Source organism: Pseudopipra pipra, chromosome 1 (genome assembly GCF_036250125.1).
Source record: "Pseudopipra pipra isolate bDixPip1 chromosome 1, bDixPip1.hap1, whole genome shotgun sequence".
NCBI classification, from domain to species: Eukaryota; Metazoa; Chordata; class Aves; order Passeriformes; family Pipridae; genus Pseudopipra; species Pseudopipra pipra.
The window spans coordinates 39,809,920-39,829,130 of NC_087549.1; the positions used below are offsets into that span (position 1 = coordinate 39,809,920).

General features: G+C 36.4%; 1 protein-coding gene across 1 annotated transcript in view; it reads right to left on the reverse strand.

Annotated features, from left to right (window-relative positions):
* RP1 (RP1 axonemal microtubule associated) overlaps positions 1-19,211 on the reverse strand; it is a 189,525-nt gene that overhangs the window by 97,463 nt on the left and 72,851 nt on the right. Inside the window, exons 24-26 of the mRNA XM_064653041.1 lie at positions 18,925-18,966; positions 14,831-14,994; positions 2,470-2,695 (exon numbers count right to left, since the gene is read on the reverse strand). Of these exons, the coding sequence (XP_064509111.1) occupies positions 2,470-2,695; positions 14,831-14,994; positions 18,925-18,966 (432 nt within the window). The remainder of the gene's footprint in view (positions 1-2,469; positions 2,696-14,830; positions 14,995-18,924; positions 18,967-19,211) is intronic.

The window sequence follows — 19,211 nt, forward strand, 5'->3', positions numbered from 1 at the left end:
CAGCATGCTTAATTCAGGGACAACTTCAAAGATAGATCAGGCGAAGCTTTTTAAATCTCCAGGGTTGGAAAAGCAAAAGAGAGGATGTAACAGGAAGAGGAAAAGGAGCCACAGACCTATAAGCTTTGGCAATGTGAAAAAAATAAGAAAAGAGGGGAGCACAAATGCAGACATATATTGGAGGGTTAAGAAACCTAAGTTAGGAAAGGAAGCTGAGACTGGTGTGATGGAGAGATTGAGAAAGAAGTGAAATCATCACTGGGAGTAGGAGACCAGATTAGTATTAATTTTTTTAAGTGGCTGAGGGACGGTCAGAAAAACTAAGAGGGGTTACCATGGTGAGAAATTTGGATGGAAAAGAAGAATATTCAAAGAGGAAGGTGAAGAAAAACTAAAAGATTCAGGAAATAAATTCAGATCGTAAGAAGAGATGCTAGAAAAAGAGAAAGCCAAGGAACCAAAAATCAACTCCAAGGCTTTGGATCCATATTGGTTGCATAGTAGACTTTTGCTGGGGAAAGGGAGAAAAAGAATAAGATAAAAATTACCCTTTCTTCTAGGAGGAAAGCTGAACAATAGGATAAGTATTAAAGAACAGCAGTTTAAGTGCAAAAAGTACCTTTTGTCCTTAGTTTACATTTGTTCTTTTTGTTAAAATTTTCTAGGACATCACTTTTATAGTTAAGCAAGTCTAATATGACCAGAAGATAACAGATTGAATTGGAAGTACAGGATACAAATTACCAAATAATATCAGATCATCACTGAGTAATTAGCAGTACATCGTTTCTTCTGCTGGAGAAAGTGACTTGATGTGATTTGTACAGTACTTGTAAGCAATTAGCTTTTAAATGAAAAATGCAAATGGATAGTGTTTTATTTGCTTGTTCTTGAGAAAATAAGTAGGAAATCCTTTGGATTCCTTTCTGAGTTTATACTGATGTTCAATTTAAATATGCCTAAAATCAATAATTAATTAGTAAATCTTAAATTTTCAGGAAATTTCCAAATTTTTCTACTGTATCTTTTCTTACATTCTTGACACATATATTTTAATTAAGATAATGTTCCTGCAAGCATAAGGAAATATACAGTAATATAATAATTAAAGAGTAAATGAATGTGCTGGTTTAAATATATTCCCAGCCTTTGATAGAACTGACTTGATTTTTCATGCAGAAATACTTAATTGGAGTGCACCTACCAGAATATTAGTACTTCTCTATGAATGGGTATCTCAGACTACATAATGCAGATTTAAATTATTGATGTTGAATTGATTGTTTGTACAACTTAATTGGTTTCTGCACTATTATCCTATTGCCCCAGTATACCACATATATGCCACTGTGAGTGTATTATGGTACTGTGATACATGTTAATGGTCATAGGGCCTGATTCATCCAGGTCAGTCCTATTTTTTCAAATCTTTTTTTGAAGTCAGTAAATATTCTGCATAGTAATTTTTAAAAAGTGAAGAAAATAAAAAAAGACCAGAGGGAAAATGTGAACTAGCTCATACATGTTCCTCAGCATCTTCTGGCCATTCTAATAATACATTCACACATCACAGTCTTAATTTTTTTTTCAGAGAATTATATTCTTTTGACTTGAACGTTTTCATTTCTTTGATATTTTCTTCTAAAATGATTTGTCACTAAGTGCATGATGATATTTTTTTATGTTCAAACACTGATTCCTTGCAAAATTCACTGCATCAGTTTGAATGCAATTCACTATATGGTAGCACATATCTATGTAATGTCAAACATTATTGGCCATCAGCTGCATTGTTGTCATTCTGTACATAAAGAGAATTCTATTTTAAAAAAAAAGAAATCATGCTAAGTGATTATACCAAATCCCTATTCCTTCATAAAGGCCCAGGACTTTTTAAACAATAATCTTATATAATGGGCTATTTCCTACTTCACTTGAAGAGAACAAAGTGTGTCAAAGCTATCTTAAACTTTGAAGTACCTAAGTGTCACCCTGCGGCTAACAATTCCTGTGTGAATGGCTGTGACCCGAGCCTGATTTGAAAAACACATGTGTGATGATTCAGATAATGGATTTCTGGTAAAGAATATTTTATGCAGTACAAGAAACGATGATATCAAACTTGACAAAAGGAACTGGATGTCACATAACACTATGTACCTTGATGTGCCTTGATTTCCTGCCTGATTCCATTCTTTAAAGAGCAGAATTTGCCAGTGATGCACAGGCACTCTGAGAGATCAAAAATTGTATAGGGGTTACATGCACTGGCCACAGATATTATTCTGATTTTGGGAAGGAAAGAATTGAGGTTAAGTGATCACTTCCTGCTTCTGTGGAGCTAGAAAGTAACTGGAAGGGATTGCTTCGTGGTCACGCTGGCTTTTGGGCAGCCTGCCCTGGTAGAAACATGAAAAGCTGTCATAAACTCACAGGATATGGCTATGATCTAAAATACTAAGCACGTACAGGGCAAAAGCTCCTTTGCAGGGTTTCTTATTGCCACTTCTCTCCACGTATCACCTTCATCCTTGTCTTCCGCAAGCCAGCACTCTATGGGGAGACAAATCTCTTCATCAGAATGAGGGTCTACTCTTTCAAGTTTGACTTCCTTCAGGTACCAACTGGGATCATTTCCAGTGTTGTCATGGCCGATGCGGATTTTATATAGCTGCCCAAGATCTCCGAGATTAATCTGTAATGAAGAAAAAAAAATACAGATTTTAATAACAAATTATGGTGTTGTCTTTTAGCCATCCTTATACCGAGCATGCAAGCTAAATGTACAGCTAATGTGGACTAGGGTAATGGGTTTTTTTAGAAAATGAAGCCTTAATATACAATGAATCCCAGAGCAGTCAAGCAGAAGCCTATGGAGTAGTCTGCAAGTGTAATTTTATTGACTTCAGTACCATATTATTTAAAGTGACTAAAGGGCTCAGACGTTCCAGTCTGTTTTTAGACCTCTTCACAGCATCCAGTTTCCAGTGTTATAATGTAAATCTCTATTTCTAGACAAATACTTTAACAAGCAGAAATAAGTTCAGTTATTGCTGCATGAAATAATATGTTTGGAATCCATACAGTTATCATCAGCAGAGTGCTATTAACTATTCCTACCACTTATCAGTCTGCTAGGTTTTTCTTTGACTTCTATTTTCATGTGCACTGGTGTCAGGGTTAACTGTTTCTGTAAGTGCTGATGCCACACTACAGCAAATTTAAACAATAAAACATGACTATGTCACATTGAATACTGCAGCCTTGAAATAAGAGCAACTATGTTTTAGGTTGCAGAAGTTTTTTCAGCAGTGTTGATGGCAAGAACCTAAGCACAAAAACAGGGTTGACCACTTCAATTTTCAGTACGGTGTTTGAAAGATCATGGTATTTGGAGAAAAAATCAGTAAGAAAAAAACCAGAAAAAATAGTTGTTTCTTTTACCATTTTACCAATTTTGTACTTTCTCTCATCAAAACAAAAAACAAACAAACAAAAAAAAGCTTGACAAACAGTTAACACCAACATTGTCCCAGTAGTCCAAATCAACAAAAAAGATTAACTAAGGTCTGTGTTTGAAGGTCTGTTGTGTCTGTTCTGGCTGCCCCAGAGTGAGAGTTTCCCCTTCAATATTCTTTACAAAGGAAGACAACAAGGTAATGCTCCTTGTCTCTGTGGAGCCAGGAAATGTCAGAGACACTAGAGACATATCACTTTCACTCTTTTGTCAAAACATTTTCCAAGGCAATGACACAGGTTAGTGTAACACTGACATTTCTTGGTCACAATGACCATCACAGAAGAGAGTCTTGCAGCCCTAATTGAACCCCATTTCCTTGAATCCTTGCAGTGAGCCTGGCACAATTCAGTCTTATAGGGTGAGATCATGACACCTATGCTAGTAGTATAAAGTCTGCACAGAGTCACACTTATGACCATAGTAGTAGGTTTTGCTATATTAAAACAGTATGTTAAAGTAAGATGTGCTAACTGAAGGTATAACTATAGCATTAATGCAATAAAACCATGTACATCAAAAATATGTCGCTAATATTCACAGCAGAATTACAGTAACAGATAAAAAGCACTCTGAAACTAGCCAAAAATGTAGTCAGCACATAGGCTAAGTTGCCATAATAACCCTGTCACCCAGCTACAAAACAGAGGCCACTGCAGTGGGCAAGGGACTGCTAAAGTTGCCTTGCAAATAAATAGAAAAATATATTAGAACTCTCACCCTTTATCTCACCCTTTATTGTAAACTGAATAAAGTGTGATGCTCTCCTGAAATCCAGGCACTGGCTGCTATTTGCGGTGCAGAAGTGTTAAAGGGTAATTTAGTAAATAAAAGATTGAAACCTTGTGACCTCATCTCCATGATTAAATTCTGGCATAACCCTGTTAAAAGAGAAGCATCACAGCCATTTTTTGTACAGTATTCATTGCCATGATTCTTGGTCAGGACCAGGAAACTCTGTCAAAGAGCCTCTTTCAATTTCTGAAGCATCTAATTAGTCTTTTGTCTATGAAGCAAACTGAAACTATTGATAAAGCAAATTGTACATATCTATAGTACACATCATATGAGATGGCTCAAAAGTGAAGCTATAATTTTCTTAATTATATTTATTTATCATATTATGCTAAAGTGAATTTTTTTTTTAGAAGAAAGTCTAAGGTGGTAGGTATATTTCCAGGTGAATTCCCCTGCAATGACCAGGGACATCTTCCACTAGACCAGGTTTCTCAGAATCCCATCCAAACCGATCATCAATGATTCCAGGGATGAGGCATCCACCACCTCTATGGGCGACCCGTTCCAGTGTTTCACCACCCTCATTGTAAAAAACTTCTTCCTTATATCTAGTCTAAAACTACTCTCTTTTAGTTAAAAGCCATTAGCTGTCACCCTATCACAACAGACCCTGCCAAAAGTCCATCCCCGTCTTTCTTATAATCACAAAATCATAAAATCCTCAAGGTTGGAAGAGACCTTCAAGATCATCTAGCACCACCATAATCACCCCTAAACCATATCCCCAAGTGCCACATCCAGAGACCTCTAGAACACTTCCAGAGACAGTGACTCCACGATGCCCCTGGATAAATTATTCTAATGTCTAACCACTCTGCCAGTGAAAAAAATTTTTTCTAATATATAATCTGAACCTCCCCTATTGCAACTTATGGCCTTTTCCTCTTGTCCTTTCACTTGAGACTGACCCCCATCTCACTACAACCTTCTTTCATGAAGTTCGTCTAGACAGACAGCATCCATAGCCTTTCCCTCACACTGAGTCAGGTTGGTCAAGCAGGACTTGCCTTTCAATCAACGCATGTTGATTGGGCCTGATCCCCTGATTGTCCTGCATACGTCATGCAATGGCACTCAGGGTGATCTGCTCCATGACCTTCCCTGGCACCAAGGTCATGCTGACAGGCCTGTAGTTCCCAAGATCATCCTTCCAACCCTTCTTGCAGATGGGTGTTACATTTGCTAGTCCCTTTTAAAAGACTGGAAATAAGCCCCTTAAGTACTGAAATACTGAAATAAAGTCTCCCCAGAACCTTCTCTTCTTCAGGCTGAATAGCCCTAACTCTCTCAGACTTTCTTCATAGGAGAGGTGCTATAGCCAAATGACCATTTTTGTGGTCCTCCTCCTCCTGCTGTTCCCCAGCAGACCTATTTCCTTCTTGTGCTAGGGCCCCCAGAGATGGATACAGTACTCCAGGTGGGGTCTCACCAGAGCAGAACAGAGGGGCAGAATCACCTCCCTTGTCCTGTCAGCTGCATAGCAGCAGATGCTTGGCAGACCACTGGTACAACTGAAGAAAAGAGATCACAAAAATAACCACATGTAGGAGACCTGATCAAAAAAAAAAAAAAAAGACCAAAAAAATAAATAAACCAAACAAAAAAAAAGGGAACAGAAAGCTCTGTCCAGACCATTAGGTTTTTGAAAAATCTCAAAAATAATTAAAAACACAGAACACTGCCAAGCTGATAACATGCTTAGTAATACAGTTAATATTTTTGCCTAATATTCTGTTTCTGACTAATTGTTTATGGGTGTTCTTGGGGGGAAAATTGTGTTTATTCTTGCATGGAAATTAAGACAAGAATGTCAATGGCAGAGAGCAAATCAACTGTATATGATGTTCTGGAAGATGTATAATGCAATTACAAATTTAGTTTCAGTACCAGTTTCATTTTTGGAACAATTTATCTTGCTGTCAGATCAGATATCACATTGGTCTCTCAGTGGTATTGACTTGCTAACATGTTAGTTTTTGTCAATTGGAATCCTGTCAAATGTATGTCAAATTTTGCTTTTGCAGTGAAATGCAGAGGAAAACACTTATAACACAGTAGAGCTAATGATATTCTTTTGACAACAAAAACACTGTGTCTTAAGGTTGTTTCTTCATTTCTAGTGTTGACTAAATTGCCTTGAACTTCTGCATGACTTGAATGCAACCTGGCATCTAGAAATCTGCTTTCACAGCCAGAACATTATGAAAAAAGTTGTTAAACAAAGTTGACTTTGTTGCCCTCATAAACAACCTGCTTACAGAAACCTTAGTCTAGCTGCTCTGTATTCCAGCACCACAGATGCAAAAGTAACATTCAATTTTATATGGAAATAGCCATTCTGGTAAAAATGCAATAAAAGTCAGAGGAAAGAATGAGTCTCAGGACTAAAGCATTGTTCTGAAAATCAAGCAACTAGATTCTACTCCTGAGTCTGCTTTAGGCTTTCTGAGAAACATTACATAGTTCACAAGCCCTCTTTGCTTCACTTTCTCAACTATACAACAAGAAAAACATGTACGTGTCTCCTACAGGGACATTGCAAAGCTCTCTTCATAAATGTTGAGATCCTCGGGAAAAGACACAAGTCGAAAATTCTGTATTTTTTTCTAAAATTTTCTGTTCATTTTGGGTTAGTTGCTGTTTTTCCATAACTCAATTGAGAGATCAAAAATTATCAATTGTAATTCTCTTGATTAACTTTGTAAAGCTCGTATTTTTGCTCAGGGATGATGTGATCTCATTTACAGTCACCTGGTCTCTCATATAATCATGCAATTTCTGTTGTGACTAGCAGAATTTGTGCAGACAGAATAAGAGAGGAATAGCAACAACCTTCTCAGCAAATATGTTGTAAATCTACTGAAGAATGTGGCGAATATAATAAAGACACTCCTCCACTGCACTGTGAGTGGATATTGCAGGAACTCAAACCTCCTAAATGACAGCGGTACAGGGAGATAGACAGCTGAAGTATTTTGGGATAGTTCTACACTGCCCTGAACAAACCTGTTAAGAGTCCTAGCCACTGTGCACCTGAGTTAGCACAGTAGTCACTCAGACTGACCAGTGTCCTGCTTCTCATGGCACCCTGCTGCTGGTGAGCACTGACCAGCAGTGTTGCAGCACAAGTAGAAGCTTGAGACTAATCTTTGCTGTTCTCTGCAACAGAGCATTGTCAAAATCATCAGATATCAAGTCCTCAACCAAAGCACATGGTCAAACCATTGCAGAGTTTCAAACATCTGTTGATTAAACATATTAAAAATTGGCTTGCAAAGTGTCTTCCTGTAAATACTTCAGCTTGATGTAGTAGAGTTTGGACATGGATGGAAATTCAAAGTCAGGTTCAATTCTGATGTGGCTTACATCAGCCACATATAGAACGTAAATAAGACCTAAGCTGCAGAGATAATAAACAAGGGCATGGAAACACAGATATCTCACTGAGGTCAAGAAATATGACAAACATCAGGTATACTGATTTTCTTAGGGATGGCCTATTACAGAGATCTTCTAGAAATGCCAACCTTATGCTCTTCATAGCAAAAGTTTTTATAAAACATTTGAATAATCATCTACAGTTCATTTGTTGGTTGATTGTGAAACTCCTTCTGATGCATCAACCGATTTGCATCAAGTTCTGTGATAAGTTCTAAAGGGGATGGACCTCATACAGACCTTGCTTATGTGACAGACTGCCAGTACTTAATAACCTTAATAATAGCATTGTGGCTACAATGATAGTGGCAATTCTATTACCTTTGTAGCATTTTTCTTCACTGTTATAGGAAATAATACCAACACATCATATTTTATAGTATCAGTACCAGTACATATTATTGAAAAAACTGTTCACCACTTTCAAAAGGGCCACATTTTCAAACACAGCCACTTTGCTTCAGTCACAGTCATATTCTAAAAGTTTGCAAGCAGTTAAACTAGATTGGCCTGCTAATCCATACACCTATACACTTTGCACATTGCTACTATTTATTTTTGTACAAGCATAGGACTAAATTATCTTCTTACCAAAGGCAATGGGAACATTTTCATTAAATCATGCATTAGACAACTTTGCCTTATTTTTTGAAATTGAAGATTAACGAAACTCATATTTTACAATTTGTCTCTCAGCATAAATTGAAATCCAGGTTTATCAGCAAGAAGTTCTTCCTAAAGAGGATGCAAGGACTAAATTTTAATTCCACTTCTAAATGAGCTATGCAAATACACTTTTCGGTCCCTAGCATACCTGTGATATTTTGAGTGGAGTCAGTATGACCTATTTTCATGTACTTAAGATGTTTAGCTAAGTGAAAAGTGAAGTAATTCCTTGTCTGACCAAAAAACTGTTCAGTGGAAAGATACCTCCATAAAAGGATGGAAAGAATACATGTAATGACCCCATTTCTCTTTTATATACTGCAATAAGCAAAATAATGTCACTGCATTCATGTTGTACATAAAGTATCCTGCAATCTCTTCGTGATAAACTCAGGCTAGCATGAAAATCATTTGGATAAATCAACACTTCAGAGGCAGCTGCACCAAAGTCCCAATGCCTAACACATCCACTAGATAACATGTTCAACAGACAGTTATTAATTTCATGTAAGGCCACTTCATTAACAGAATTTTAGAAAAGTCATGCACAGCAACTGGATTCCCAAAAGAAAGAAAAATCATTGACTTCATTAGTTTAACTTCTACAGCATCTGCATATAATGAAGAAATCTTTGAAAGTAGAAGATATTTTTTAATTGTGAGCATTCAGCTAATAACTGTTGCCAAAAATATCATAACTAATATATCAGTGTAGTACCCATGATCTACCCATGGTGCTTGCTTTTTCCAGATGTCTGAATTCAGTCCACTTGTTAATTATGCCCAAGAAACTTGACACAGTTACATATTAACTAAAGAATTAGAGTATGTCACAGGTGTTCACACAGAAATTTAACAGTCTCATGAAAAAGGGTGGATATAGACATGCAAGGAGTAGGATTAAAGGCCACACAAAAATGAGCATTATTTTTTCCCACTTCATAGTTGCTTTGGTCACAAAAATAAACTGGATAAACAAATACTTCTCATTGCACACTGACAGCTAAACACTTTCTTTTCCAGCCCACTCAAGTTCTGAAAGAACTTTTTTTTTAGTGGGCGATTAATCAAATTATGCTAATACCAAGTACATATATATATATATATATATACAGTAAATACATACATATATCTATGCATCTCTCAATATATCTATCTATATACACTCCATACTGCAGTACATACTGAATAATTACTGAACAAGTAGCACCACATTCCCCACTCCCAGTTCTTGAAGATGAGATGAGTTGTGTTTTTCTCCAAGATTGTTTGTGAGTTCTTTACAATCATTCTATGTTTTTTTATTGGAACAAGTTAAATTTTTCTTCATGCACAGACTGTAGCTGATGGAGATAATTTTACATACTTCTCCTTTTTATCTCAGTGAGGAATGAGGTTCATCTTCTCATCATATGCATTTCACAGACAGACAGTTTCAAGTCGAGTTAAAGCTATGAGTATGATTGTTTTGTGCTGCCTTAAGCATCTCTGACTAAAGCCTGGGTTTCCCTAGGTTTTATTGCACTGTTTCTGGACCTAAATGGCTGTTACGCCAAACAGGGACAGCTGGAAAATAGCAGGACACAAGCTATGCCCAGCTTTTAGGCATCGTCAGTCTCATGGTTAAGAGAGTGGACAGCTACATCAGTGCTTGTGTTAACTTCTGCAATCTTCCCAGTTTGGAAGGATTCTCACTGAGCTCATTTCGGGCTCTTTTATTCAAACAATAGGAGGAAAAGCATGAAAATGGATTTGTTTCAACCTATTTTTACAACATTTAGTTTTCTCCTCACTGCTTCTCATTTTACTTTAGAGATCTCAGTTTTGACTCATGAATGAATAACTACGAATCCAGGGTAGAGGAATGAAAGACATGCAATGAAACACAACAGATTCTTAGAGTCTATAGGGTTGATTCTAAAGAAAGGAGTTTTAATTATTCGTGTATAGGTTATTTAAAATCACTGATGATTATATTTAAACAGGAGGAAACCAAAATGAAAAATGACAGATAAACTTCTAATTGTACCACCTTCATGTAATGCAGTACAGCCTAAGGTGCACCTGATGAACACAATTCTTTACAAACAAAGCACATTTAACTGGAAGGAAAAAGACTGGTTTTAGAGCTTTAACAATCTTATCACAGGAACACTGTTTATTAATTTTTATGATCAAGTACCTCTGCAAGTATTAGGAGGAGACCTGCTTTTCATGTACCCGTATTATTTTCTGGTATTTGCCCTGATAGAGCATAGCAGTGTTTAAAGGATTATTTATACAGATGAGGAAACTTTAAATCATGTGACTGGATGTGGCATCGTCTTTACAAATTAGAGAAATGGGTTCATGCAGCAAAATTCCCATCAGGGATAGATTCCAGTTTCCAATGCTCCTAAAATATAATGCATACTCCATGTTCTGTACTTGCAAACATGGAACAACTACCTTCCTTAGAAAGACAGCCACCAACTACAAGATATAAAATAAGGTTAAAGCAAAGATTTTGAAAATCTATTAGGAAAAAATTCCAGCCTTTCTAGTAGTTTAATATAGTATTATTTAAGATAAACTGGACAATGTGTCGAGATTGGTAAGAACAACACTGCCCTAAAGAGATTGCAGAGCTGATAATGAAGTAAACTCACAAAGCAAAGCATGAAAAAATTCTTGTTAAGGAAGTACTAAGTCCTGCCACTATCAACTAAGATAAGCAGTATTTTGAAAGCAGATCTGCAGAACCAGTCAGTGCGTTTACTGACTTCATTATTACTGGAGCAGCAGAACTTGTACCCGAAGGTATGGAATTATTATGTATTGAAGTAATAAAAATTGAGAGATTGCAGCTGGCTTTTACTGAAGATAATAGGCTTACAGACTTCTGCTTAGTTCTCTTTGACACAGAAGGGAATATTTGGCATGACCAAACATTAAAAGAATACTTATAAAAAGAATTTCTTTATCAAACAGTGTGTACACTCATAAGAGATAATTCACCATGTTTCAAAGAATGATGATGCAGAATACAGGGCTACAGAGAATATAATTTACAATATAATTAAAGCTTCAATGTCTTGAGCAACTCAGCATTCTGCCAAAATCAGTATTTTTGAAATACTGAGAAGTAATCAGGGACTGTGATGACACCAGAGGAAAATGCAGGAAACAGATCACACTTGTGATGAAAGCTGTAACTTATGGTAGATTGATATACCTTTGCTGGAGGAGGAATGACTCTCAACAGAAAAATTATGCCATAAAACTATGCCTGAATAGTAAGAGAAGCAGAAAACTGTAGCCTAGAAGTAGTTTCTTGGAACACACAGGAACAATTGCAGAGCAGAAAGGGAAACCCACCAAAGTTCAACACTGTTTTTTTAATGTTCCTATGTTGTTCATCCCTGACATACCCATCTGTAGGAAAAATTGCTAGGCCTCAAGGGCAAATGTTGTGCAGTTTACACATGACTGTCTTGTGAGAACCTAGAACCCAAGCTTCCAGTCAGAAACAAGAACTCTCTCCGTCACACAATATCTGTAAATTACCTTCAATGAATACCATCATATAGAGATCTCCAAGGGTAATAGCCTTCTTACACTCTACCTACATTACACTGGAGTCTGGCCAGTTTTTAATTTAACTTACACAAACCTTAATCAGAGATAGCCAAGGTTAATGAAGTTACACTGGCTTTATACAGCAATGCAAGTAACATCAAAATCAAGTTCTAGATGAGCAATGAAATCTCAGGTGGACATAAAGGAGCACAAGTTGACTCACTCGAGCTTTAATAACTTTCTTTCTTTTTTCATTATTTTTATCTTTACTGAATATTCATTAATATTCATTATTTACTTTTAGGTTACTACGCAGTTGACTGTACTTTCTATCAGACTACTACTCTTGATTTTTATTCAGACAATTCAGTATGATTTTGTCTCATTCTCTTTGTGTGGCCATTTCTCCGTCATTTCTTATGGTTGTATTTTTGACCAGAGGGATTTTGAAATGATATGGTACTTTGATTGTTTTTGTGAGGCATGATTGAACTTTATTTTTTTCCATTATATTATGCTGAACTCTCGCAGCTCCTTGCATCAGCTAACACTTTGTTTAAAAAAAAAGGTTACCTAGAGTTTAAATAGCCTTCGAATATGCAGCACATTTCTACACAAAGACTGCAAATCAAGGGCCATTTAGTCAAGATGGTTCCCAAACTTAATAGATTAAACTAGTGTAATCAAAAGTAAGAGGTGCTATCCAATTTTTCTGCAACTCCACAGGTTTTAGAATTACTGATTTTATTATATGATGCTCTTAATGTTGGAAAACTGTGGGAGTACAGGAGAGGTTTGACTACGAGCAGTGGAAAAAGGACATAGAAATATGTGAAGAAATCTACGGAACTCCTGTGGAAAACACCTTCTTTACATTCATCTAAGGAATGTTAATACACTTCATATTCATGTTCATGTTTAATGTTTGTTGTATTTCATCCTTCAGTGTACCCTTACTCCTCAGTTTTTTATAAAATCCCTCAGTGTTCTGTACCCCAGTTTTCTCCCTTTCCCCTGGTTGGTTAGGATTTGCTGCACTGCAGTACCTAATTAATTAGTAACTCTTATGGTTATCTCCTCCCATTTTCCCTCTTCATTGGTTTATACTAGCATACTCCTCCCCAACTCCTCCCTAGTTCCGCCCACTTTTCCAGTACCTTCGGTTCCCTACCCTATTTAAGCAGAGTTCTCCCTCCAATAAAGTGCCATTTTACCCTCCATCTCCGAAGTGGCTGGACTCATTCCCTTGGGCTGCAACAGAAAACTGTGGCAATACGAAGTGCTGAAATAGTTGGAGAACACAGTTTTTTTTTGGATTAACAAAAAACTCAGCTACCTTATTAAATTGAGACATTTAAGAGGGAAAGTGTGGGAAAAGGAAACCAAAACCCTTTATCTGTTCTTTTCTTTTTCTCCCCATTGATCAGCACTGAGTGAAAGTTAAGTGCTTTTGAGAAACAATGGATGGACAGACATCTGGTCAACTTTGAAGCTCTGATGGTATGGTTACGGATTAATTTACAGGTTTGATTACACAGTTAGGTTTTATAAAAGGTTTAAGTTGTATTCCTCAGTACAATGGCATATCACCAAAGAAAAACATCAGGCACAAAACCAAGGTGCAGTATATCACACCTAAACATAAATGTTGATGTGGATAGAAATCATCAGAACTCCCGGAGCAGGTGTCAATCTTGCTTTGTTGCTGGGAGGATAAAAATTATGCGTTGGGATATATACTGCTCCTTCCAAAGAGAAAGCAAGCAAACAAATGTTCTTGGTTCTTCCCTCAAGGAACAGAATAAATGATTAAGAACTGGTGTCAGACAGCATTAACCAGCTCAATAAATATCCAAGAAGATCATACAGTCAGAATGATTTGAAAAGGAATATTTAAATTTAGTTTTCAGGTAAACACTGATTTCACCTTCCTGTTTTGATATGAGATAATCTTAAAACACCATTATCTGCAAATTTAGCCAAGTTGCTTTCTACTTAAAAAATGTAAGGGGAAGATCACCACTGCCTTTCTTCTGCAAGGACTTACTTATACTTCAAACAGCAAAAAAAATTTAAAAAATCACAGATACTTCCTGTCCCATCTGTCACTGATTCTCTGTCATCTGTTTATTATGCATAAATTATTTCAACCTAAAAGACATATCACAGTTTTAACTACCATAACAGATACAATCCTGACTGAGGAACTGCATGAACTAGAGGAAATTGCAGGAATTATACGATCTTGCAGAAGTCCTGAGAAATGTTATGTTTCTGAAGGACATCTCAGAGATTTTTTCATAAATAGAGAGAAATCTCTCCATTTGCTTGGAGAAGCAGGACACCACCAGTCTGAATCACATGAGTTAATATACTCTGTGTGATTTTATTCTAGTCCCTATCCATTCCCCCTTTCCTTCTTACTTTCTCCAAGAAAAGGTTCACACAATAGTGTGCTTCAGTGGAAGTCCAAGGAAGTTCATGGAAGAATTTACAGTGGACACTTTCAAAGATGAACTTGCAACACAAGCCATAACCAAGACTATCTTATTTCATGAATGCAAAGACCAGATGAAGAAAATTCTTTTTACCTCTTATCTAGTGTAAACTAACACATTAAGCAGATGCAAGTATGAAGCAGATTCTGAGAGATGTGTCTGCTTGATGCAGTTGTGAATACATTGGCTGATTTAAAACTCACTGTCATAAAAAATCAGCCACTCCCTCAGAAATACTTATGATCCTTACATATTGCTTTGAGTCCTTTTTATTACCTCTATTATCTTGTTTTGAGAAAAGCTATATTGCATATGTTTTCAATTCTCTGGAGTTTACATAATAACCATACCACACCTTAAATGTATCTTCACTGCTGGGATTAAACAGCTGTTGTTTCCCAGATCCCAAAATAATAGGATCAGAAGCTTTGTTTTCTCCATAAGCGTAAAGGGATACTGTTGCTGTTGTGCCAGCTGTTTCAAAATCCCCAGTGACTACAGTAATCTTCCAGTCTCCTTCTGTAAAGTAAAAAATAAAGTCAAAATGCTTGTATAACTGATGCTTAAATGTTGCAATTTACTTGAAAGATATAAACAAAAGCATAGTTTGGCTCAAGGACCGTGACTACAATGTGCCTAAAAGGTGATGAGGAAGAGGCAACAGAAGATAGGCTAAATACTACATCATTCAAACTCGTCTCAAGCAAGTTGTGGATCAAGGATCTAGGATTGCAGTGTTCTAAAGCTGGAAATATGAACACAGAGCTCAGTGAAATTTCTAGTGATAACCCTGTTGCTCAACATGGAAGAAGACCAACATCCAGAATTTGGATTATGACAATACATATGACCAAGAAATGCATCAGGACAAATATCAAAACATCCCAATTAAGTAAAATTTCCTCTCATTTTATGTTGATGTGGCACATCAACAGACGATTGCATGGCTGGAAGCATGACATTGAAATCAGCATGGAAAAAAAAGAGATTTTGTAGAAAATTCTGAACTAGACGAGGACTCATTAGAAAATCATTTTATATAAAGCTCCCTGACACTAAAATGTCATCTTTGCTCGCATGCAATGTACACAAATTATTTAAATATTCAAAAGCAGCTTAATATAAATCTTATTTTAGAAAAGAACAATTCATAATTGTAAAATGCATTTCTGCATCTGAAAAGCTGGGATTGCACGCTTCTCCACCCCTCATTGATTGCAGCTTTTGTCTGTGTGAAACAAGTTCCACTTAGCAACTTAAATTCATTCTGTGCAAGACAAACAACAAATGAAATACCAGCCCACAGTCATCTTATAAATAAATGCCATAGCATACACTGCAGTTTTATTAATAGAAAGCTGTCTGGTAATGCCTTCCTGATTTAAATCTGTTGTCTGACAGAAACATTTATCTTGGGCCAGCCCCATTATCACTCAGTAATTTGCCCTGCAAAGATTGAACTGGACCAGGAAGTTTGATCTCCTGTTTTCCAAGTTTTTTGATGTCTGACCAATGCCTGGTTTTGGAAGGTGGTAGATTTTTAAGCACACACAAATACACATCTGGGAATTCAGAAAGCAGCTGAAGCTTATTTGGTCCGACCAATCAAACCTGGCCAGCTGGTTGAGGGAAGGAATTCTCCCCCTGTACTCTGATGTGATGAGACCCCATTTGAGTACTGCAGCCAGCTCTGGGGACCTTTACATAAGAAGGATGGGACCTGTTGAAACAGATCCAGAGAAGGGCCATGAAAATGATCAGGAGGCTGGAGCACCTCTCCTGTGAAGGTTGTTCAGCTTGGTTCCAGGCAGAGCTTATTGCAGCCTTTATTAAAAGGACTTAAAAGAAAAGCAAAGAGTTTTTACAAGGACGTGTAGTGATATGACAAGGGAAAGTGGTTTTAAACTGAAAGAGGGTAGGTTTAGACAAGACATAAAGAAGAAATATTTTTACTACAAGGATGATAAGATACTGGAACAAGTTGCCCAAAGAAGCTGTGGGTTCCCCGTCTCTGGAAGTGTTCAGGGACAGGTTGGATGGGGCTTTGAGTAACCTGGTCTGGTGCAAGATGTCCTTTTCCATGTCAGAGGCGTGTACTAAATATCTTTAAAGATGTCTTCCAACTCAAACTGTTCTACAATTCTATAAAGGAAGTGAACCATGCAATTTCTGCCAAAAGTTGTTAAACTCCAACTTGTAAGAAATTCTTTTGTGCCTTTGAAAATCTGAATCCTCACAGCCTTCTCTATAGACCCACTTTCTTGAAAAAAGAACCATAATGCCAGACAACAAAAGGATAAACATCAATTAAAAGAGCAAAAAGCCTCTGTACACTGAAATTGGAAACACAGAGCATAAGGCAAGGGTTTCCTGCCCCATAGAAGAAGAGCTTGTTTATAAAAAAGTCAGCCTCCTTAAAGGTAAAGTTCCTTTGGACCATTTGGTTGGAAAATAAGGACAATTTCATTTACAAAGGCTTATGAAGGGTGGTACAGACAAAGGGTAAAATATGACCAACTATTCTGCCTAAAAATTCAAAAATCAGTCAGAAACAAATACTCATTTCAAAGCTGGCAAAATTTATTTTCTTTTGGACATGTTCATTGATTAATTGTGCCTTGAGTGTTTTTGATGGCCATTTCTCTTGTATTATCCCCTCAAAGTCTATCTTTTATTAAGCAATGGAGCTTCAAAATGATGCAGTTGCTACTCTTGAGACTGTATATTCTACCTAGCTCATCTTCTACCTCCTACGGATAAGTTTAGTATCACTAAACTGTTGTGCACACAATTACCACTCTGAAGGTAAAAAGGGGAATCAAATTTCACCAAAAACATGATTTAAAAGAGTTTTGGCTTGAACTCCTCTGTATTGATTTTGAGTCTTTTTCTTTTTTCTGGAAACAGAAAGGACTTGTGTTTGAAAGACAATGTGGGTATAGGAAAAGAATCCTAAAATTTCTAACCTGATGCCCAAAATTCTCATTGCATTGCATGCTTCCAAATGGAAGCTGGAAACAGTATTACAAAAATGTAATTTTTGTTGGCATAAAAAGCTGGGGTTGTTCTGATGAGGTAGAATACCAAGAGTTCCTTAATGGCTGAAGAGGAATACACATTAAGGGGAAAAGAATACAGAAAAATATGTAATGACATGACATTCCTTTAGCATACATGGAGAAAAGGTGCAATCTAACACCAGGTACCTCCCTGGGGACATCAGAAAGTGGTACCTTGCCACAGATGACTTTCTAGATTTATTTTTTTTCTTTTATAGAACAATACAAGACACTAGAAAGTTCTAATTCTCAGAAAAATAATTCTGTTTAAAAAAAATTATATAGAATGAAGATGAGATATAATTAAAAGCTTATGGGAAAAAAGGTAGGTGAACAAAATCTCAGATGAACCACTGAAGCAGGAATTGATGCAGTCCCTCTAGGTGTAGGATACGCAATTTCAAGTCTCCCACTGTTCCACATTTTACCGACTGTCCCAAACAAGGCGTTATTTGTTGCATATGCTTTTGGCTGCCTAACTCTGATTGAGACATTTGCACAGCTTAAACAACATAGCATAGAGACCCAGCTATAGGTGCAGAAATGACTAACCAGACCAATTTAAAAGGAGGATCTCCAGGTGCAAGCCATGAGAAAACAAGGTGTGCAGAACAGCTGAAGCACAAAGAGTGATGAACAGACCACAAATGAATGCCTTCTGAAAAAAGCATAAGCAGGAAGAAAAGATACTTTTGGTTCAAAATAAAGCTTATAATAGTGGGATTCTAGTGTAATTTATAAAATAACTGGGCACACATTTTACTGTTAAATGCTTGCCATAGGAACACTGTTTAAGACAAGGTATTTATGTCTTTGTGGATATCTTGATTGATACAATAAATTTTGAATAAACATTTTAAAACTTTCTCCCAACACCTTCTGAATCAGTGTTCAACCTACAGCATGAAGCACTTCTCACAGCCGAGAAATTCTAATGTGTTATTAAGAAATTTAATTTAATCTGCTCTGGTTGCAGGGACAGAAGAGGCAACCTGAACAAATATGAAATCACAAGTAGAACAGAAAACAAAAAGTTAATGTTGAGAACAAAACTATATATAGCCCAGGAGAGCTAATCATGTATTAACATATTAACTATAAAAAAATGAAATTAAGATAGATCACCAGTAAGTATTAGAAGAATAAAAATTTTTCAAACAAGCAGAGAAAATTAATACTATGGAAAGAAAAATGACAGAATAAAAAGAAAGCATAAACAACGTTATTTATTGTTTAGATTAAAATGTGAACCTCAGAGTTTACTAAAATGTATGAATAGTGTGTTGTAATTAATGTTTTAAAATAAATACAAATGGCAACAAATATGTAAAGCAATTAGTTCTGAAACAGAAAATCTTCATTAAAAGAAGAAAACTAGAGCAGCATTTACCATATGCCCCTTGAATTTTCAGATGCTGATTTTTTTTAAACTCTGCAAAAAAAATAATCTGTTAATAGAGGATCTATCCTTTAACACTAAAGAAAAGGTTTGAAAGAAGAGATGAAAAAGACATTCCGTGTTTTACCCGATACAAGAAAACCCTTTCTCATTCATTCCCTCCTTACTTTCTCACTATCACTTCTAGCAATTATACTATTTAACACAAATTGTGTTCTCTCAGAAATATAGTAAAGGAAGCAGCAAAATGGTTAACTTTTATATTTACAGTGTAAATT